The sequence below is a fragment of the Carassius carassius genome, chromosome 40, assembly GCF_963082965.1.
Source record: "Carassius carassius chromosome 40, fCarCar2.1, whole genome shotgun sequence".
NCBI classification, from domain to species: Eukaryota; Metazoa; Chordata; class Actinopteri; order Cypriniformes; family Cyprinidae; genus Carassius; species Carassius carassius.
Window position 1 is genome coordinate 1847501 of NC_081794.1, and position 24462 is coordinate 1871962.

Here is a 24462-nt window from a genome sequence, read left to right on the forward strand (position 1 = left end):
CTGTGTGTCTGTGTGTGTGTGTGTGTGTGTGTGTCTGTCTGTGTGTGTGTCTGTCTGTGTGTGTCTGTCTGTCTGTCTGTCCGTGTGTGTGTGTGTGTGTGTGTGTGTGTGTGTGTGTGTGTCTGTGTGTGTGTGTGTGTGTGTGTGTGTCTGTCTGTCTGTCCGTGTGTGTGTGTGTGTGTGTGTGTGTGTCTGTGTGTGTGTGTGTGTGTGTGTGTGTGTGTGTGTGTGTGTGTGTGTGTGTGTCTGTGTGTCTGTGTGTGTGTGTGTGTGTGTGTGTGTCTGTCTGTCTGTCCGTGTGTGTGTGTGTGTGTGTGTGTGTGTGTCTGTGTGTGTGTGTGTGTGTGTGTGTGTGTGTGTGTGTGTGTGTGTGTGTGTGTGTGTCTGTGTGTCTGTGTGTGTGTGTGTGTTAATTGAATAATTGGTGTCCAAAAATTCTAAAATTTTATTAGATATTACAAATGATAGTATTTGTTTTTTGTTTTAAACACACTTTTCTTAAATACATCCCACATATTTTTGTACATCGAAAGTGCACCTAAACAATCAAGTGTGGTAAAAGTTTCCGAACTTGTGTTAAGCAAACCTATGCATTAACTCAACAGAAACTAACTGAGTTTTAACAAAGCTACCACATGTAAAAATAAAATAAAATAAAATAAAATAAAATAAAATAAAATAAAATAAAATAAAATAAAATAAAATAAAATAGAAATTGTAGTTCAGTTTTGATCTTCATTGCTATATGTGACCCTGAAGTCTCTGGGGTATATTTGTAGCAATAGCCAAAAAAAACATTGTATGGGTCAAAATTAAAGATTTCTCTTTTATGCCAAAAATCATTAGGATATTAAGTAAAGATCATGTTCCATGAAGATATTTTGTAAATTTCCTACCGTAAATATATCAAAACTTATTTTTTGATTAGTAATATGCATTGCTAAGAACTTCATTTGATCAACTTTAAATATAATTTCCTCAATATTTAGATTTTTTTTTTTGAATTCTCAGATTCCTCAGATTCCAGACTTTCAAGTTGTATCTCAGCCAAATGTTGTCCTCCTAACAAATCATACATCAATGAAAGCTTATTTATTCATTGTATAAATCTGAGATCGTTTGTCTCAGTGTTCAAATGTGCATCACATCTATCTATGATGCTTTTAATCAAAAACTTGTAATTTATTTGAACTAGACATTTTTATGATTGATATTGCACACAAAACGAACCATTCATCTCGTGCATCTGAATGTCCTCATTCTATACAGTTAAGTAGTTTCTGGTTTGTTGCGTTAAAAACTGCACTAGTGACCTGCATGGCTTATGACTCCAACATCAATCCTCAATGATTTTCACCATAAAACCAAATTTAACATCCTCACGTAATACAGTTCAGTGCTTACGTTATGAAAGACATGGGAAAAACCCACAAATGCCTCAATTATTCTTCAGATACTCATCTGAAACATGATAATTGCTGTACAATCATGAGATCCTCCCAGACCTTCCAGAACAAAGGACAATCAACCGGTCTGGCATCTGTGCAAACAGAGTTGTTTTAAAACCCAATGTCTACTAAACATGGGCAGAGATACATTACAAGCCATTAATGTCTTAATATGAAAGCAAGTCTGTAAATGCAATGTGCATTACAAATCCTTTTCTAAAAACTAGATTTCCAGATAGATAGATTTTTTTGAATCCTGTTTTAACAATATTCCTTAAAAGATTCTTTAAGCGATTAAAGGGGGTGAAAATCATTACTGTACATTACACAAATGTACAGTACACATTGATATCATTAGTTGCAATGCTGTAGAAAACTGTCAAAATAACATTTATAAAATGATCTATAATAATATACAGTTGTTATAAAAATATAATTCATGTTAATTATAGACCATTTATAATTATAAAATATTATAACAATTATAGAATAATAAAAAAATCACCCTATGTTGATGCAGTTATGAAACTGAGAGCTTGTTTTGCAACTTCTTTTTTAAGTGCACTTAAGCCGAATGCACGCAGACACATGATGCATTAAAGGAATCATGCAGTTCCTGTATTTTTGCATGTGCACTGGTTCTCATTTGCACTGATTACAGGCTCGGTCTCTCTGGTGTTAAAATGCTTTTATAAACCCACAACTCCTGAGTCACAAACTCCATAACTCTGTTATCAGCTGAGATCCAACATGCGGTTTGGTGCCTTTCGAGACGCCGGTCAGCAGATTCATCAGACAAGTGTCTGTGCATTGTGCATCTGTGCAAGTGCATTGCGTGAGAGTTTCCTAACCGTGCCACGGCTTCACCGGTGTTTTAATGTAAAGGTAATTTCAGCTTTGGTCTGTTGTGGACATCATGAACCCGTGGTTAGCGTAATCACTACCTGTTCAAGGAACAGTCTGGATTTAGCACAGTGTAAAGTTGTCAACCGTGTGATTTAGGTGACACCGGTGCTACTCTCTCCTTTGTTTATCCAGTCTGGCACACATGTTCTCTAATAGAAACCAGCGGCTTAGGTGTTCCTGGAAATACCAAACAGACTCCTCCTGCTTGACTTCTCCCACACACATCTCTCACTGCGCCTGACCAATCATCCTCGACCACGCTTTACCTCTGACCTCACCTCAGGGTCAGCGGGTCTGACCGCAGCCGAGGCCAGAAACATAATACACTCTGCGCTCATATCACAATAGTTAAAATTCAGTGGTTTTACTCCCAGTGTCCTCACTGAACCACAGAGATACATCTCACCTCCATACAGCATCGGACTGAATGCATGATTCTGGCGGCCAAATTAAACACTTTTCATTATATATATATGTGATATGCAAATCAAAGACATAAGATCATAATGAGCATTGTTTGAATTCATTATGCTTTACTAATTCCTTGTTTAGGAGTGCATTTACAACATGGAACACAACGTGCATTTGCATCATTTAGAGGAGATGTTGTAATAATATGCTTATGTTATGTTGATTATATATGTTTGATTTTAGATACAGTATATTGCATGTGTTTAGGTGACTTAATTAATGACTGGAATAATTGAACATATTCTTTTCTAGATTAGTTGCATTGCATTGATCAAATCTTGAAGTGGTTTTCTAGCAGTATGTTATTGTTGGTTTATCATTACATTATCACGGGTGAAATCAACTTAATATTTTCACCAATAATGTTATTGAGGAGATTAAAACTTGTTCTCTCTCAACACAATGCAACAGAAAATAAACTGATGCAGTTATATGACTCCAATTTATGATGCAGCAAGGTGTGCCAGTGGTTAAACAGGTTTAATATTTGATGAATTGGTCAGGAAGGGTCTCAATTTAGTGATGGGTAAAATCAATAGCCTATCAGAGGCTTAGAGAAATGTTTAGTTTATGTCCTTAAAGCACAAACATCTAGTCTGTCGTAGCTTTCTGTGCATCAGTGAGCAAATGCATCCAACTAATCGTCAAGTGTGTGAATAAAAAACAGTTTCGATCATCTGTAGATTCTCTTTGTGTTTTTATCGGCTGCAAACCGGAGGAACTGAAGTCTTTGACCTTTGACCCCGAAGGAAACCTCTGTCAAATAAATGCGCTGCTGAAATAATCATCTCATGTGACAGCGTCTGTGAGTGTATTTGCATATCATGTGTTTTCATGTGTCATGCATTACTGTTTGGTTATGTCGGAAAAACAAATATTCTCGGCGGCTCGTTCCGTTGAGCACGATGACCTTTACTCAAGCCGAATAATGAGAGGAAATGTGCGATGCGGACACTCTTTGTGTGTCTTTGGTGAAAACCGGAGCGCTCACAGGAAGTAGAAGATACGGATCGGTGGGACGGAAAAGATGAAGCACCTGGAGACCAGTTCATATGAACCAGTTCAAATAAAACAAACATAAGACGGTTATATAGTGTTTAAGAGGCCAATTTAAACCGGTTAAGACCAGCAATACATCTTCAGAAGGTTTTTGAGTTATATAATCAAGCAATATTAGTATTTTTAAAATAATGAGATTATAAGGCAGTACTAGTAATAATGAACCTTCTGCATCAGCGAAACTTAAAGTAGATATTTACGCAGCATTCAAAGTCGCATCTCTGATGTTTTAAACCAGACACATGCAACAGTTTTCTAATTTGCAATGGCTGACTTTAATGCATGCGTGTGTGAGAAATAAAAACAAAGTGCATGTGAACGGAGGAAAGGCAAACACTGGTGTGTTTTGGAGACGTAGATAAGACCTCCTCCTCCTCATCAACCTGAGCAAATAAACAAAGCCAGCGCCAGTCCGACAGACAGAGTGCCACAGCTCATGCACAAACACGCAGACACACACCAAATGCATTAAGTGTAACATGTTTATGCTTATGCATCATTGAAACTCGGTATATAACATACATAAACTCTTCTGAATCCATGCAACAGCATAAATGCATTCACAAACTCACAAACATAATTTGCATGTCATGCCAAACACTACTTGCATCGAGCTACAGTGTAGCCTAATGATGCAACTCAAATTGTACAGTTTGATTCATGCAGAAAGAAACAATGCTGAGTGTGCACACATTTCTCATTAAAGAAGACCACAGTGTATTACAGGAATAGGAACCATGCTGTGGGTTGTGTGTGTTTTCGATGAGCTTCATCCTGACATATGAGAGCGAGAAGCCTCACGTCAGTTCCTCACGTGTGTATGAGTGTGTGTTTAAGATAAGCCTCTCTTTCCAGCACAGAAACGCTTGTTTCACGTAACCAGACAGATGTAGAAGTGCTCACACACAGTAACCGACCTCTCAGCTGCAACTGTAAACAAACCCAAGCTGACTATTCACCATCATTATTATGGTGTGTGTGTGTGTGTGTGTGTGTGTGTGTGTGTGTGTGTGTGTGTGTGATGCTGTATATCCATGAAATATTATTACAATTTAAAATATCTGTTTTCTATGTTACTATATTTTTAAATGTAATTGATTCCTGTGATCAAAGCTCACAGTCTTCAGTGTCACAAGATCTTCAGAAATCATTCTAATATGCATATAATATGCCAACATTTCTGATTATTATCCGTCTTTGTATTTCTGGGCCTGGTTGAAATTAAAAAATCACAGTTGTGATTATTGAGCAGCACTGCCCTCCAGTGTTTAACTGAAATATCACTAACTATATTAAAATAAATAAACATATCCTCAGCATTCCTCAGAGGTAATTCTGCTTAGTTACACAACTTTGCTAAAAAAAAAAGTCAACCAGACAAAAGTGTGGAGGTTTTTTAAACAACTGTTTGACGTCAATTATAGAAGCAGGGTCAAAGGTCAGGTCAGAGTACACAAGCCACCAGATGCAATGTCAGAAACCCCTTCAAATTTGACCAAAAAAAGCTCTGAGGTCCCATACAGGATTTAAACCAGGAACCTCTTGCATCATAAATTTATACCAACAAACCCATATGTGCTGTTATTGTACAAGTTTAACATGTTGATACGCTTCATTCTGATGATTAGCATTCCTTATTTTATTCAATTTGATTTGATTTGCTCAAACTCAACTTTTAAGTGGATACTTCATCCAAAAACTGTGGACAGACAACACTGGGCCCCGTTAACTTTCATTGTATGGCCTGAAAAAGTAAATATATACATATATATATATATATATATATATGTATTCTGTGTTTCATTGAAATATTTTTTTTTTTTTTTGGTGTACTATCTCTTTAAGAGCTCTGGTTCCCCTGATGTTTTCTAAGGAGTGTCTCAAGAATTAATCATCAAATATGCAATTAAAACTTTTTTTTTGAACAGCACAGTGAGGAGGGCATTTATACAGGAATCTACATGAACAGAAATGCCTACCGTAATTGGATAATAACAATAATAATTTCCTATAGCAACATTCCCATCAGCCACTCAGCTAAAGGAAGAGGATTTGGTGTATGAAGAGAACACAAACATCCCTCCATCCTCCAGCCACACGTGACGACAGTGTGACCGTGATGGCAAGCTCTGAAATCAATGCTTCTCAGTATGAAACCCTCTGTGCTTTTTCCTTGTGAATACATCTCCGTGGTCAGGACTGATTAAATGTGCTTCATCCATCACGAGCAGAACGATACAGAGAAGGTCAGCGTTCAGAGGAACACACGGTGACCGTATAAGAAAGGATCCCAGGTAAAAGTGAGCTTGACCCTGACCTGCAGAACAACTGACCGCTAATAGCATCTCTATAATGTCACCACATACTCATCTCTTTAGATTTGTTCTCAGTGGCAAGACATGAAGAGCTTAAAGGACTAGTTCACCCAGAAATGAGAATTAGTTTAAAATGTGTTCACCCTCAGGCAATCCAAATTGTTTCTTCATCAGGTTTGTAGAAATGTAGCACTGCATCAGTGTCTCATCAATGGATGCTCTGCAGTGAATGGGTGCCGTCAAAATGAGAGCTGATAAAAAAAATCACAAGTAATCCACAGCACTCCAGTCCATCAGTGAACATCTGGAGAAGACAAAACCCGAAACAAATCCAGCATTAAGATGTTTTTATGCAAAATAGGGATCCATAATCTCTCCTCTGAATTAGGAGAGAAATATGAACAGATTGAGCAAGCAAAAAAAGTGCTGAACAAATAGCTGTGTGGGTGGACTTTGATGGATGTTTCACTGGAGGAAGTGTTTTTATGGATTATAAACTTATATTTGACTCAGAAATAGAAACACAAGAGCTTCTCATTCAACAAGCCTGGAAACTTTTCCCTTTTTATATGAAATAATGATCCTCCACAGTGAGCTGGCTCATGCATTGGACACACACACACACACACACACACACACACACATTTATACAGTATCAGGGAAAGAGCTGCAATGTGGTGTTGTGTCCATGAGAGGTCACTGTTAGATAATATTATTGAGACACAAGGCAGAATTCACTTCACTGTCCAATTTATTGTTGGGAATACAATACACATTACATAAAAACCTTGAAGAAGAAGGAAAAAAACCCTTAGATCAACACTTTGCATTGACCTACCAGATAGAAAAAAAGTTCTGTATACCATTGCTTGTCATTTCTGTGATATTACCCGTTCATCTGATTTCTTCACAGGGGGGAAAAAACAAACTGAATTGAACTTACATACATCAGTCGATTTGTCATCAAAAATCTCTGAGCAGCTAAAAATGGCACATCAGTACAAATTTTATGACCAAGAAAATATTCATTTCAGGCCATATACTGGTCTTCCTTTAGTTTCAGATGATATAAAAAATATGAACAACAACAAAAACATCAAGAACAGTAGTGCAAACGCATAGTACTGAAAACTCTTCGAATGAACATGTTTGTACAGCACGCTATACTGAACGATCCACTGTACGCACTTTACCAACATAACATCAAGTTATTAAATTCTGGCACATTCTGAATATCACTAAAAGCTACTAATTCTAGTTAGAGCTACTATATATTCATTTAGCGTACATGACGATACTAAATCTTTAACAAAACATTAATTATACGCTATGCAAACTTCTGTAAATGCCATATGATGTTTTTCATATGTACAATATACATTCATCTTTCATATTTTATGAAAAGACATTAACAAATAACAATGAGAAAAGTGGAGAAAATATGACATGAATATGAGCATGACTTCTTTTGACAAACAAATTATACATAAAAAGATAATTGTGACTTTTTATCTCAGAATTCAAACTGAGTTTATCTCTCATAATTTTACTTTTTACTTTTTATTCACAATAACTTCTTGCAAATCTTTATTTATCTGAATATATATATATATATATATATATATATATATATATATATATATATATATATATATATATATATATATATATATATATATATATAACAATCTTCCATATTTTATGTCTTCGATTAGCTTTGGATTGTATTGTAATGTATGATTGTTTATTCAAAAAAAAGAGACATTATCAAATTGTACAGAGAAAGTCTAGCAAATTTAACCTTAAAGAGACAATAACAAGTTTACAACTATCATAACCAAGGTTTTAAAAACAGAAAGATTAATAAAAAAATCAGCTATGTTCTTTTCATTTGGAGGGGATCTGGAAAGATACAAATCAAGAAATGCAAGCAGTTTCATTAAAATAATAAAAGAATAAAATGACACAATTTAAAAAAATGTTCCACTAGTTTTTCAGTGTCTACAAAGTGCATCAGGACTCATTTTGTCTAAAACAACTGCATGTTATAAAAAGAGAAGTCTTTGTTAATTATGATTTTACACTTATGCTGAACAGCCACGTTTATGACACACTTGTGATTATTTTTAACAGTAAAAGTGGTATATAATTGGGTTCAAGTGAAGCTGCCACAGAAAAGTGCATCTAAGTAATTGGGCGACTGGATGATTTTGCCATGTAATAAAAGCATACTTTGAGACACTGGTCATGAGTGTTGAACATACATTCACAGTTGCTTGGAGAGGTGGGTCTGTGTTTATTAGGGGTGTGAATATTTAAGCATGTGCCTATTGCATTCTGATGACTTTGCTTTGTTTTGCTATTGTTTGCGAGCCGTGAAGTGCATGGAGGTCCAAAGAAAGAACGCAGCGATTGAAAATGAAAGTCTCCAGAGCTGCAGAATATCTGACAGGCATCCAATTTATGAGAGAGAAGAGGATGAAAGTGGAAAACCACACAAACAAACAGAGAGAGAGAGAGAGAGAGAGAGAGACGTGCACGAGCGAGCGCAGCTTTAGGAGCGACAGCAGCCGACTCCCTTCATCTCCTTGTTAACATACTCCTGCAGCTGAAACTTGGGCTCGTTAGGCTCCTTCATCTCCCTGTGCTTCAGTTCCCTGAGAAACGGGGAGGGAGACATCAGTTTCCTCTCTAAACTCCGGGGGAATTCACTGAAACATCCTGCGCCTGCTCATAACCGTGCTTATTTGCACATCATGTCTGGGCTGTTTAGCACAAGATTCAATGAAGCAATTACACAGTAACTGTGCAAACACGTCCTTAAAATCAACACTGAACGCGTCTGACAGATGCTTTTATCCAAACTCACTTTAATGTTGTGAATTTTTATCAGTCCATGCATTTGGTGGCAATCAATTACATCATCTTGGAATTTCCTAGCACCATTTTTTCATATTTGAGCTACAGTTTGAGCTACATTATTGTGAATAAGTCTGGCTAAACTGGATTACGCCTGCAGTAAAACAAAATGCCACCAATGCAACTTTAATTGCACCAATTAACTGATTACATCTACATCTGGATGCCGTTATCAGCCTCCAAAAACCAAGTGCTTGTGATTAGATTAGATTACATTTGAAAATACTCGTAATCAGACTACAGCTACTGCAACTTTTTTATTTATGCATTGGATTATACATTTGGAATCAGTAACAGACTACACTTTATAAGTTATGTACCCAGCACTAATTGCAACAGGCAAACATTAGGTTTGTCAGTGCAATGCAATTTAATAATCATTTACTCATAAGATGTGTGTTTGCACTGAAACTGAATTTAAATAACTCTACACAATGATTATTTATAGAGAGAGAAAGAAAGAAAGAAAGAAAGAAAGAAAGAAAGAAAGAAAGAAAGAAAGAAAAGGCAATATACAAGCACAGGTGAACATTAATGAAGATGCTTCGGATAAAAATGTTTGCTAAATGCATAAAAGTAAATGCAGTTTTAGCTGGTACAAACTGGTTAGATTGAAAGAATAATCAATAAGATGCATATTGAAATTTGTGCTGAAATACATATGGGAAAGTTGCACAACTGTATTAGTGAATTCAGCCGTCTGTTTTCACCGGTTTTTAATGCATTGCAATGCAGTTGATATTGCAGGTGTTTTAGTGTGTTGCAATGTGGTTGGACACAGAATGTGATTTTAGAATTGTGTGTTTGTTTATGAGATATCTGAGCTGATCTGATCTTTCTTTCAGCTGCCCATAAGAGAGCGGTTCTCTCTACTCCATTTACAGAACAACACGTTGTCAGGTTTAAATGCATTCTACAGATTCTCAGTGGGTAAAAAAGAACAGATTCTGTCTGAAAATGAATGACTTACTTGGCCACAGCAGTGAAGGCCAACTCCACATTCAGACCTGATTTAGCACTGGTTTCCATGAAGGGAACGCCAAACTCCTTTAGAAAGAAAGAGTACATGCTCTTCTTGCTACTTTATAACATACAGACACAAATTAACATGAAAAATAATGCACATTGCATTTAAAAGGAGTGGGATCAATGCACACGTGTCTGTTTTTGTGTCACATGTGCTGTGCATAACTATTTTAAACAGTGTTTAAATTTTAAAGACAATAATAAAGTCTAAATAAGACATGGAGAAGTTCCTGATAAGGTCGAAATCGCAGTTTCAATACGACTTTTCGCCTATTTTAACACATAAAGATTAGCATTTAGGAATATAAGTCGCACCTGAGTATAAGTCGCATCAGTCCAAAAATACGTCATGATGAGGAAAAAACATATATAAGTCGCACTGGACTATAAGTCGCATTTATTTAGAACCAAGAGAAAACATTACCGTCTCCAGCCGCGAGAGGGCGCTCTATGTCTTCAGTGTAGACTACAGGAGAACTGAGCAGCATAGAGCGCCCTCTGGCGGCTGGAGACGGTAATGTTTTCTATTGGTTCATTTCAGTCGGTTCATGTCAAATTAATTTTGATAAATAAGTCGCACCTGACTATAAGTCGCAGGACCAGCCAAACTATGAAAAAAAAGTGCGACTTATAGTCCGGAAAATACGGTACTAATAATTGTGCAACCTCTCAAAAAAATAAAAGAGGCTAAATGTGCATTTATCTAATCTGCAGTTGATTTGTAGTTACTGTTATAGGTTTCAAGTTACAGTACATTTTCCCTTGAAAAGGTTTTACTAATAAATAATTAAAAGTATTAGTGCTTGTGTGTGAGGACATTACAAACCTTGGCCAGTTTTTCACCCTCCTCTCTCTTCACAATCCTTTCATGTGTGGAATCAGCCTGAAACATCAATCAATCGATCAATGAATCAATCAATAAACAGTGCATTATGCATTAGTCTTCTGTGTTGTCTACATTAATGATGTATGAATTAATGCCATACATGCATAAGATTTCACATGACGTATATCTATAAGGTTCGGCAGGTGCACTGACCTTGTTCCCTAGAAGCATGATCACAACGTTCTGCTGAGAGAACTCGTGGATCTCTGTGAGCCAGGCCTGTGAAAAGAGAACAACGTACAGCAATTACTGTAAACTTACAGGAGATGACCACAATCTCACATGCATGATGTAATATATTCGGTATCTGGTTTAGGGTCCCGATAAAGTTCAAACTTGAATCACTGAGCGAAAAAAAAAAAGAAAACAGCAATATTTTTCAACAAGGTATGAGGATGCAGGAATTTTTAAGAAGTGTTTAATCAATAAATCTCTGCCGGTTCTGTTAGGGGTGAATTTGAAGTCACACACACACACAAAAAAAAGAGCTAATATGGAAAACCAGGAGAAACGGCCTTTGGGAGGGGAGAGACAGATTAAAAGAGAAAGATGGTGAGAGTGATGAAAAAAGCCCTGCGGACACATGAAGCCCGACTTCAGGTTAATGAAAGCCTCCTGTAAATATTGAGAGAAGGGAATCATAGCAGTAATACAATTCAGTGACACATCAGACTTTTGTTTTGCCTCAATAAAGTCCTAATTTGCAGCTTATTAATACTTAGTAAGTTAGTAATGAGATCTAAAATATGGTCATGCAATAGCCTTTAAGACATTAATATACACTTTATACTGTAGTATATAGGCTACTAATAAACAGACAATTTGCTAGTAATATGCATGCTAATAAAATACTACTTAAAAGTGAAAACTGGTCCCCAAACTTAAGTGTTAGTGTTAATTCTAAACGATTTAATGTGTGTGTTCACATGTAACCCGTCCTGCTCTGTTCATAACATAAAATAAACCTTAAATCAGGGGTTTTTCAATTGTTTTGGTCAGCCAAACCTTAAAGGGAAAGTTCACCCAAAAATAACAATTCTGTCAGCATAAATGATCACTGCTGTGTGTGTGTGTGTGTGTGTGTGTGTGTGCACTTTGGATGGGTTAAATGCTGAGCACGAATTCAGAGTATGGGTCACCATACTTGGCTGAATGTCACTTCACTTACATTATCGGACATACTGTATATTGTAGTTTGAACTGCAACATAAGTGATATTGCTTAACACAAATACATATGTATATTTATTTATACTCTTATAAAGATCCTCATGCTTTTACTTTGACAGAAAATTGATGTAATGGTGTAAATCAGTCAGGAGATATTAGATGTATAATGTTGATATGTGGAATGATTTTGGACCATTGACTTTTTTGAAGTCTTCAGAAAACTCTTCAAAGGGTTCATGTTGTCTGTATATCCTCTTGTCAAGGCTGGGATTTGTAAATTGCTTAAAAAGTCCAGGTTTGGCTTTGTTTTCCTATTGATTTGGACTATAGTTTGCATTGCACAGCACAATTGGATTGGTTGATTATGCTCAAAGCATGCATACTACTTTTCAGTCATTAACAAGTACAATAATGATGGGAAAACAAAGCCGAACCCGGACATTTCAGGCAATTTAAAAATCCCATCCAAGAAATACAGAGGACGTATGGCTACCCCATGTAATATTCTGATTGCTCATTATCATGCTTATTTCACAGCTCCATTCTAAATAAATAAAATGCAAAGACATGCACATCTCTTCTCACCACACCTTAAGCTCAGCAACAGTAGTTTTTTAGGCCAGGATTTATCACAGCATGGGCTTTTCATTTGCCTCGATGCATTGAGAAAGACCAAAAAGTGTGTTGCACAGTCTGTCTGAGTGAAATCTCTGCCGGATCTCTGCTTTCGCATGAGCATTTATTTTCCATCGGTCTAAATGCGGCCGCACTCCCACACTCTCGTACCCTGACTCATCATCATACACTCTGAAAATGGGTCGCTCTCTCCACGCCTCCGAAACTCACTCACCCTCATTTGCATTTAAAAAGCATAACAGTGCTATTTAGCAATCTGTCATTAAAGCCTTGTACTATATCAGTGTGCATGTTTATTTCCCCCTGAGCCAGGAACAGGAGAACGAAAGAGAAGCAGCGGCGTTTGATCCCTCTGCTGTGCTTGTTTCATGTTCTGCTTGCAGTCTTTTGTTGAAAGTACAATCAACACCGGTCCACCGATATGCTTGATTTTCTTTCATTGGCTGAAAAATAATTCATTAAGGCAAGAAGGCTGTATTGAATGTTTGATTTGTGTTATTTTGACTTCCAAGAGTCCTCTGGCCGACCGTAGGCCAATCTCAGATTACAAAAACAGCTGATAAACCAGTCATTTAATTGCCTTCGTGTCACTGAAGGTTTACCAGAGATTTAGCCTATAAAAATGCCATAAGTGAATCTTTATCTGATGCAAAATTCAAAGCGGCATTGCATTAGAGAGTAAATTAAATATCATGTGAATATGTATTTATTCTAAAGAAAGACGAACTCGTTTCAAGCAAATTATTTCCACTCAAGTCAATTTAGCCACTATGTTGTGTTAAAGAAGGATTCACTTGTTCTGACGTTGAGCTGCACTTCTATAAAGGTATGTTTCAAAGGAAAGTTATGGTTTCATCTCATATTAAAGATTTCCCTTCGCAACTTTGATGAGAAGCGGAAAACTTACGGCTCCTCTGCAGTTTGTCACAGGAGCAGTGGTCAAGCCCTCAAAACCCCTGATAAATAAACCCTCTGTAAAGATTTATCAGGGAATACACTGCAGAAGGTTATAAATAAGCTGCTGTGTTCTGTGACAGAAATAGCAACACAAATACAATTTAAAAACATACGTTTTGCTTAAAAAAAACACATTCCGAATAAACACTACATTTCATCAAAAGCTACAAACTATATTATCTTGACAAATCTGCAACCAGCGCGAGACAAATGTGCTTTTGCTCAGGATAAAAATAGAATAGAAGTTTCCGTTTGCTCTCCATCTTTTTAAATGGATTTTCCCCCCACCAGGTCTTAGATAACACACAGATATGTAATCTTTTTGGCAACCAGAGGTAAATGAATGCATGCATGGTTAATCCAGATGTTCTTTTAAATTCCCAGAGTTAAAGGAATAGTTCACCCGAGTGCCAATCAAGATTAGGTTGAGTTTGTTTCTTCATCAGGTTTGGAGAAATGTATCATTGTTTTTATCAGTGGGAAAATATTCATACAATACTACAACCTAGAAATAATTTGCAGGTCTCAGCAGTACGAATTATGTACCCAGCTACATCTGATTAAAATATTATGCTAATGAACAGTGAGTGTAGTTTCAGACATTACATTGCTTCACTCGCACTGACTCGTATTCTGCCTGAAAGAATGAAAAGACCGAGCTGAAGGTGGAGTGATTCGACCAATCAGATGAAAGCAGCGTTTCAGCTCCGCCCACCAGTGCGAATGAAATATTAAAGCCATAAACCGAAATGATCAAAACGTGCACGGACCAACGGTCTTGCAATGTGATTGCATTCAAAATGCAATCGTAAGTGTCTTGACTGTGAGTGTTATTTAAATGATCATTTTGCCACAGTTTTTGCTTGAACATGTTAGACATATCTAATCATTTCTGTAATACATTTTCATTTTAATTTTGCAACTTATAAAGCGTTAAAATTAGTATTCATTTTACATATTAAAACTGGTGTATGAAATGGCAAATTATGTAATTTAATTTTCAATTTCATTTTGCAGAAAACGTTGCACAAATGTATTGTAAAATGTAAATGTAAATACAGAAATGTGTTGCCATTTTGCATATTACATCCCAAATTAAATATTGCTACCCATATGCTTCCATACATTCTCTGTTGAACATGAAATTGCTGCTAATGCTTGCAACATAAGAATAAATTAAAGTTAATTCTGCTCTAATTTGATCTAATACTTAATGTTTTTTAAAATATTATATATTTATTTAGGAAATGAGAATCAATAAAATTACAGAATATATTTTTAAAACAAAGGTATTGCTAATTTTCACATAATAATTAAAAAAGTAATAATATTAATAATTTGAAGTAATTACAAAATCAGCTTTTATACTAAAGTACTTGTGATAAAAGTGACCTGTTCAAGATAAAATCATAACAACTGATATGATAATAAAGTTGCGTGTCCACGATCATGTAATAAAATATCATATTGTTGTTACTACTGTAAAGCCATATTAAATTATTATTATTATAATCTCCTTCAAGTAATGTAAGATGCTTTCTAAATCTGTACTTAGAATAACCTTTTCTGTAATGAATTGAAAAAATATATATTTATCAACATAAACTTTGCTGAAGTGGCTGTTTTGAACGTATTAACTTAGATATTATCAAAAACATATTACTTGAGCTAAATTATGTGTAACAATAATCAAGCACTGAGATAAAGCTAAGCCTGTTGCTGTCAGAGAATAAAAAATAAAAGGTTATTGCAACTTTATTTAATAGAAACAGAAATGTGAGATCAGAATTCAGACTTTTTCCTTTCATCACAAAATGTGTCACTTCAATAAAACCTTTCTTTCTTTTTCTTTTTTTGCTAAAAATATTTTACATTTGGGTCCAATTTTCTCTAATATTGCAAAGCACAGCTATTAGAAATTGATGTTGAAATCCTCAAACACTGAGAGAGAGACTCGGCTCCAAAAGCATTAAATTGAGACGTAGTGCATGTGTTTCAGAGCTGTGACAGATGAGGACGTGCACATCAGGATCTAATGTCATGGAAAATGCAGACGTACTGAGCGAGAGTGATAAATGAGACTTATTTGCCAAAACGTCCAATAAAGCATGACGAGAATATAAATGGAGGAACAAGAGGATGTGGCGAGAATGAGGAAAGCTTTTTCAACACAAGATGAAGCGAGAATAATGTGAAGTTAATCAAAGTAAATGGTGATAAACACAACTGAGATGACGAGAAGAAGAAACAATTATGCAGAAGTAAATGGACTGGCATGCCTGGAGTTTAACTTTTATAGCAGGAGAAGATAAATGGAGGAAGAAGACAGAAAGAGTGAGCAACGTTCTCGAGCCAAAGACCTGTAGATACGTTCGGGTTTATTCATCTTATTTAGCGATGCAAAAGGAAAGTGATGGAAGCAGTTTGTCAAACTATAAATTACTCATGATTTTACATAGTCCAGCTACAGTCAAGATACTGACAGAAAGTTACTTAAGAGGCCAAGCCAAAAACAGAGCAGAATATATCAAATAGTGTTCCTGACAGAATACATGTACACTCTTAAAGATAAAGGTGCTTAGCTTTTTTGGTTCCACAAAGATCCATTCAGTCCAAGGTTCTTTACAGAACTATCTCTTTCTTACGTTTTTATAATATAAAGAACCTTCTTTCACCACAGAGAAACAGAAAGTTTCTTCAGATGCTAAAGGCTCTTTATGGAACCATTTAGACAAAATATTAATAATAATAAAATAATAAATAAATCTATACTTTAGACTGAAAATAACAGGGTTCTTTGAGATACTATTATAACTCATATTAATATTTGAATTAATATTAATAGTTTGAATATTTTAGTTTTAGTAATTTTGTGTTTTTTTTATATATGCATCATTTTCTTTACATTTTATTTCAGTTTTTGTTATTTTAGTACGGCAGTACAATCAAAATGATGTATTTTTTAATAATTATTATTTCATTTAAAGTTTATTTTTTTCAAGCAACAACTTTTTATGGGTTTAGTTTTTGTTTTAATAACCATAAGTTTACAGTCAAAACAGAAACATCAAGATGAAATATAATCACAAGCGATGTGTCACACATGTGCTTTTACTGTTTCTGACTGTAAATTCAGTAAAATCAATTTAATGTGATGAAACACCATTTTTCACTTTACACAGAATCGTTAACTAATTATAAACATGTTATTCTGTTGCGATTTTTACAGCCTTCTGTTACAAAATTAGGTGAAGAAAAAATCTTCCAAATATTTTTGCATAGAGATTCAATCAGTCACATCGCTCTGATCTACTAAATAGCTTCTATGCATGAGTTTGATTTAATATTGTGCATTTACAACTGCTGCATTTACAATACACACATTGCACTGGCTCCAAAAATATATATATAATAATAAAAATGGCTGCAGAATTAACTGCCCATAAACAAAAATGGCAGATTTCAGATCATGTTAATTCCTTCCATTGACCAACAGCTTTTACTACTCTTACAGTTTTTCTCGATTGTTTACACACATTTTCTGGTACTTGAGACACAATGACCACAACATGTAACTCATTCACCAACCCCCTCAGCCAATTCTGCTAAACTACAAACACAATTCCTGCTTTACACTCAAACTGCAGTTCTAAAACACACTTTTTTCAAAACACTACACACAATTCTCTGCTTTAGGCACATTTTCATGCGGAAAATTTCTTGTTTTCACAAGGAACACACTGCCATTCAGATATGCACACTGACTCATCACATGGGCAAACACCCGTCACACAGTTTTACAATTAGCAATCAGAGCTTTAGCATAAAAGGGCAACAGGTGAGCTCTTCAATGGAACAATGGATGCCAACATTGGAAACAGAGGCAGAGCCAGAGGAGTGAGAGTAGGAGGAGGAGGAGGACGGGGACGAGGACGGGGACGAGGACGAGGAAGGCCAAGGAACGTAATCTCTGATGAGATCCGAGCCACTTTAGTTGATCATGTGGTCAACCATGGTCTAACAATGAGGGAGGCTGGGCAAAGAGTACAGCCAAATTTGAGCAGGTACACTGTGGCATCCATCATCCGGACTTTCCGAAATGAGAATAGGTAAGAAATCTACTCTCACTAGAAAATTGCAGTACTACATATAAATACAGTATTCAATGAGTACAGTAGTACAGTATTGCCTGTGGACTGTTCTGTAGGACTGTAAAAATGCTGTAAAGTATGCTTCATGTATATAGGAAATGTATACCTACTTTGTATTTACACTATTTTACTATGTATTTGTTTGGCAGAACTGAAAGATTACCAACACAAGGCGGTCGGGAACGTGTTCTGTCTCCTGAACAGGAAACTCAAATCATTAACATGGTCCTAGAAAACAATGCCATAACATTACGTCTATTGTCTATTTCTGATATTGTCATGTGTGTTTCAGAGAGTCCTTGAGCTAGAGGTGGCTGCAGTGGAGCACCAGTTCATCTTCATTGATGAGGTTGGGTTCAACCTCACAAAAAGACGAAAGAGGGGAAGGAATATAATCGGCCAGCGTGCCATTGTTGAAGTCCCTGGCCAGCGCGGAGGGAACATCACAATGTGTGCAGCGATTACCCATCACGGCGTCATCCATCACCATGCTACCCTTGGCCCCTACAACACCGCCCATCTGATCACATTCCTGGACACCCTACTCCACACACTCATTCCACCAGATCAGGGAGATGGCCCAGAGCAGCTCAGGTACGTTGTCATTTGGGACAACGTAAGTTTCCACAGGGCTGCTCTGGTTCGTAACTGGTTCACTGCCCACCCACGCTTTTTAGTTGTTTATCTCCCTCCATATTCTCCATTCCTCAATCCTATTGAGGAATTTTTTTCTGCCTGGAGATGGAAAGTGTATGACCGAAATCCTCAAACGCGTATACCTCTTCTCCAAGCTATGGAGGACGCATGTGGAGATATAGCAACTGTTGCTTTTCATGGCTGGAATCGCCATGCTAGGCGATATTTCCCCCGCTGCTTGGCCAGGGAAAACATTGCTTGTGATGTGGATGAGGTGCTGTGGCCAGACTGCAACAGAAGAGAGGAAGCAGCATAGTGTTTTTTTTACAGTATTACTGTAACTGTATACAGTAAATTCTTCTGTTGTTTTGTATGTAGACCACTGTATGTCCTACTTTGTGTTGGTTGGGATGTACACTGTGTACATTGTTTTTGTGGGAAAAATTTAATATATTCGTTACCGTGTATTTGTGTGTTCTGTAAAAACAATATTCTCAAATATTTTACAACACACTTATGTATGTACTGTCTGTAGTAAGTGTAACACTGATTATGATGAATGGAGAATAAGTGTTTTCCATTCATCATAGTGTTTTACACTGAGCACATCAGCGTTCAAATGGTTCTTATAAATGTCTATTCATATGATGGTTTGTGTGTGTCATTTGAAAACAAAATACCATTTTGAGAAGAAATAACATTGTTTTGAATGTAAAGTTTCATTTTGCAGGAGCATTGAGGGGTTTTGCCCATTGTGTGTGTGTTTTTGGATTTGTGTGTAGAGTTTTGATAATATGAGGCATGCTTTCAGAAAATGTGTGTAAACAATCGAGAAAAACTGTAATTACTATTAAATACTATTTAGTTATTTTTATTTTAGTTTTAGTCATTTTGTCCTTCTTTAGTATTAGTTACTTCAGCTGACTTACTCAGAATTGAATAAGAATTAGTTCTAATAATATACAGATTTAACATTTTAGTGTTGTTACATTTTATTTTTTGTTAACTATTTTTGTTTTTAGTTTTCTCTTATGATAGTAACACTGGCTGTTTGATATTATATGCATGAGTTGTGATGGTCAGTTCATCTGAGCCAAGAATAAAGAGGACGAGTGAGTCTCGCTGGTCTTTTTCTTGCACCTCTGTGGTCACAATCATCTCTGCGTGACACAGAAGTGATTCTGCGGTGTGTTTGGCAGGCCTGTCTCTCCCACACGTGTCACACTCTCCACGACCTCCCATCTGCTCTGTTCCTCCCCGTCTCCCACTTTGTGTTCCCGTTCTCACTGCACGATTTCTCACGGGGCTGAGGTCCAGTACTCAAGGTTTCCGCTGGGCGTCCTGATGCCTCATCGCAGTGTTTGGATCAGTGTTGTGTGCTGTATGAGAGTAATTTCCTCTCTTCAATCATCTGCTCCAGCTTCAGTCCAGGGATCCATCTCCTGCCCTCATTCACTGCTAAAAGAAACCTTACCAAACTGTGCTGTGTGCATTTTCTCATGCAATGTCCTAATGAAACTAACTAATTAATTAATAATACAGTAAAAAATCTGAAATGTTATTCCTATTTTAAATAACTGTTTCCTATGTGACTATTTGTTCAAATGTAATTTATTTCTATGATCAAAGCTGTATTTTCAGCATCATTCCTGCAGTCTTCAGTGTCACATGATCTTCAGAAAGAAAATCTAATAAACATTTCTGATTATTATCAATGTTCAAAACAGTTGTGCTGCTCAATATATTTGTGGAAACTGTGATGCATTTTATTTTTCAGGTTTCTTTGATGAAGAGAAAGTTCAAAAGAACATGTTTTTATTTGAAATAAAAATATTTTATAAATATATATATTGTTTAGGTGTGTATATTTATGTCTTACTGATACATTTTTGTCCTTTTAACACGCACAAAAATACCATACAACTTTTGCTGACAAAACATGTCAGTCTGTAACACACCTAAAAATTTCCAACGTTTTCAAAATTGTATATATATATATATATAATACAGAGATATTATGTGAAATAGGGAAGTGCTACATTTGTATCCAGTCCTTAAAACTCTTCCCAAATTCAGGTTAGGAGGGTAAAGAGGATGAAAAGAAAACTCATTTAGTAATTCCCCCCCTTTCACACTGACACGATCCCATCCCCTGTTTTCAGATAATATGATATAATAACAATATACACTCTGTCAACTAATATATTGTTATGGTATAACCTTTGGACGAGACAGAATGAGGAAAAGCAGGTAAATTAAGCAGTGCTAGCTGTGGGTCTAATGGTTGTGTTTAATCACGTTGTAATGGCTCTATCACAGACTACTGTAATCAGTCGCTTTGTTCAGCCACAATCGCACGACTGATTAAACGATTACTGATTGCTAAAGTTAGTTTCATCCTCTTGAAGAAAATTAGACTTTTCCATTACAACCTTGACAAGAGCGAGCAGGGGGAATAAAACGAATTAACACTTCTGAAGAAAACAGAAGAGAAGAAATTATTCAAAATATATCCATGTGAGATGAATTCAGTCTAGATTATAACCATATGAGATTATAGATTATAACCATATGAGATTTCAATCATAATCTGTGCTATTTTAATTATTACACTTTTTTTCGATTGCTAAACGACAGTGAGCACAACTCGAGTCACATGTGCTAAACTCTAACTACCGTCTGCAGAGCAACAGTTCATGTGACCAAACTCTAGTTCATTTTTCATTGCTTGAACATTGCTTTCATTACTTTCATTGTGTGTGTTCTCTCAGCGAGGGTTGTGTGTCGTGTTTCTCCTCTCGGTGTGTTCCGAGTGACGGTGTGTGTTCTCTCAGCGAGGGTTGTGTGTCGTGTTTCTCCTCTCGGTGTGTTCTGAGTGACGGTGTGTGTTATCTCGGCGAGGGTTTTGTGTGGTGTTTCTCCTCTCGGTGTGTTCTGAGTGACGGTGTGTGTTATCTCGGCGAGGGTTGTGTGTAGTGTTTCTCCTCTCGGTGTGTTCCGAGTGACGGTGTGTGTTATCTCAGCGAGGGTTGTGTGTGGTGTTTCTCCTCTCGATGTGTTCTGAGTGACGGTGTGTGTTATCTCAGCGAGGGTTGTGTGTGGTGTTTCTCCTCTCGGTGTGTTCTGAGTGACGGTGTGTGTTATCTCGGCGAGGGTTGTGTGTGGTGTTTCTCCTCTCGGTGTGTTCTGAGTGACGGTGTGTGTTATCTCAGCGAGGGTTGTGTGTGGTGTTTCTCCTCTCGGTGTGTTCTGAGTGACGGTGTGTGTTATCTCAGCGAGGGTTGTGTGTGGTGTTTCTCCTCTCGGTGTGTTCCGAGTGACGGTGTGTGTTATCTCAGCGAGGGTTGTGTGTGGTGTTTCTCCTCTCGGTGTGTTCCGAGTGACGGTGTGTGTTATCTCGGCGAGGGTTGTGTGTGGTGTTTCTCCTCTCGGTGTGTTCTGAGTGACGGTGTGTGTTATCTCAGCGAGGGTTGTGTGTGGTGTTTTTCCTCTCGGTGTGTTCCGAGTGACGGTGTGTGTTATCTCGGCGAGGGTTGTGTGTAGTGTCTCTCCTCTCGGTGTGTTCCGAGTGACGGTGTGTGTTATCTCGGCGAGGGTTGTGTGTAGTGTCTCTCCTCTCGGTGTGTTCCGAGTGACGGTGTGTGTTATCTCGGCGAGGGTTGTGTGTAGTGTCTCTCCTCTCGGTGTGTTCCGAGTGACGGTGTGTGTTATCTCGGCGAGGGTTGTGTGTGGTGTTTCTCCTCTCTGTGTGTTCCGAGTGACGGTGTGTGTTATCTCAGCGAGGGTTGTGTGTGGTGTTTCTCCTCTCTGTGTGTTCTGAGTGACGGTGTGTGTTATCTCAGCGAGGGTTGTGTGTGGTGTTTCTCCTCTCTGTGTGTTCTGAGTGACGGTGTGTGTTATCTCAGCGAGGGTTGTGTGTGGTGTTTCTCCTCTCGGTGTGTTCCGAGTGACGGTGTGTGTTATCTCAGCGAGGGTTGTGTGTGGTGTTTCTCCTCTCTGTGTGTTCCGAGTGACGGTGTGTGTTATCTCAGCGAGGGTTGTGTGTGGTGTTTCTCCTCTCTGTGTGTTCTGAGTGACGGTGTGTGTTATCTCAGCGAGGGTTGTGTGTGGTGTTTCTCCTCTCTGTGTGTTCTGAGTGACGGTGTGTGTTATCTCAGCGAGGGTTGTGTGTGGTGTTTCTCCTCTCTGTGTGTTCCGAGTGACGGTGTGTGTTATCTCAGCGAGGGTTGTGTGTGGTGTTTCTCCTCTCTGTGTGTTCTGAGTGACGGTGTGTGTTATCTCAGCGAGGGTTGTGTGTGGTGTTTCTCCTCTCTGTGTGTTCTGAGTGACGGTGTGTGTTATCTCAGCGAGGGTTGTGTGTGGTGTTTCTCCTCTCTGTGTGTTCTGAGTGACGGTGTGTGTTATCTCAGCGAGGGTTGTGTGTGGTGTTTCTCCTCTCTGTGTGTTCCGAGTGACGGTGTGTGTTATCTCAGCGAGGGTTGTGTGTGGTGTTTCTCCTCTCTGTGTGTTCTGAGTGACGGTGTGTGTTATCTCAGCGAGGGTTGTGTGTGGTGTTTCTCCTCTCTGTGTGTTCTGAGTGACGGTGTGTGTTATCTCAGCGAGGGTTGTGTGTGGTGTTTCTCCTCTCGGTGTGTTCCGAGTGACGGTGTGTGTTATCTCGGCGAGGGTTGTGTGTAGTGTCTCTCCTCTCGGTGTGTTCCGAGTGACGGTGTGTGTTATCTCGGCGAGGGTTGTGTGTGGTGTTTCTCCTCTCGGTGTGTTCCGAGTGACGGTGTGTGTTATCTCAGCGAGGGTTGTGTGTGGTGTTTCTCCTCTCTGTGTGTTCTGAGTGACGGTGTGTGTTATCTCAGCGAGGGTTGTGTGTGGTGTTTCTCCTCTCGGTGTGTTCCGAGTGACGGTGTGTGTTATCTCAGCGAGGGTTGTGTGTAGTGTCTCTCCTCTCGGTGTGTTCCGAGTGACGGTGTGTGTTATCTCGGCGAGGGTTGTGTGTGGTGTTTCTCCTCTCGGTGTGTTCTGAGTGACGGTGTGTGTTATCTCAGCGAGGGTTGTGTGTGGTGTTTTTCCTCTCGGTGTGTTCCGAGTGACGGTGTGTGTTTTCTCAGCGAGGGTTGTGTGTGGTGTTTCTCCTCTCGATGTGTTCCGAGTGACGGTGTGTGTTATCTCAGCGAGGGTTGTGTGTGGTGTTTCTCCTCTCGGTGTGTTCCGAGTGACGGTGTGTGTTATCTCAGCGAGGGTTGTGTGTGGTGTTTCTCCTCTCGGTGTGTTCTGAGTGACGGTGTGTGTTATCTCGGCGAGAGTTCTGTGTGGTGTTTCTCCTCTCTGTGTGTTCGGAGTGACGGTGTGTGTTATCTCAGCGAGGGTTGTGTGTGGTGTTTCTCCTCTCGGTGTGTTCTGAGTGACGGTGTATGTTATCTCGGCGAAAGTTCTGTGTGGTGTTTCTCCTCTCGATGTGTTCTGAGTGACGGTGTGTGTTATCTCAGCGAGGGTTGTGTGTGTAGTGTTTCTCCTCTCGGTGTGTTCCGAGTGACGGTGTGTGTTATCTCAGCGAGGGTTGTGTGTGGTGTTTCTCCTCTCAGTGTGTTCCGAGTGACGGTGTGTGTTATCTCAGCGAGAGTTCTGTGTGGTGTTTCTCCTCTCGGTGTGTTCCGAGTGACGGTGTGTGTTATCTCAGCGAGGGTTGTGTGTGGTGTTTCTCCTCTCGGTGTGTTCCGAGTGACGGTGTGTGTTATCTCGGCGAGGGTTGTGTGTGGTGTTTCTCCTCTCGGTGTGTTCCGAGTGACGGTGTGTGTTATCTCAGCGAGGGTTGTGTGTAGTGTTTCTCCTCTCTGTGTGTTCTGAGTGACGGTGTGTGTTATCTCAGCGAGGGTTGTGTGTGGTGTTTCT

At 38.2% G+C, this 24462-nt stretch overlaps 1 protein-coding gene across 1 annotated transcript in view; it reads right to left on the bottom strand.

Moving 5' to 3' along the window:
* Positions 1 to 8241: 8241 nt before the first annotated feature.
* Positions 8242 to 24462, bottom strand: part of LOC132121921 (ras-related protein Rab-26) — a 92826-nt gene continuing 76605 nt past the window's right edge. Inside the window, exons 6-9 of the mRNA XM_059531660.1 lie at positions 11184 to 11249; positions 10971 to 11027; positions 10089 to 10165; positions 8242 to 8856 (exon numbers count right to left, since the gene is read on the bottom strand). Of these exons, the coding sequence (XP_059387643.1) occupies positions 8754 to 8856; positions 10089 to 10165; positions 10971 to 11027; positions 11184 to 11249 (303 nt within the window). The 3' untranslated portion in view covers positions 8242 to 8753. The remainder of the gene's footprint in view (positions 8857 to 10088; positions 10166 to 10970; positions 11028 to 11183; positions 11250 to 24462) is intronic.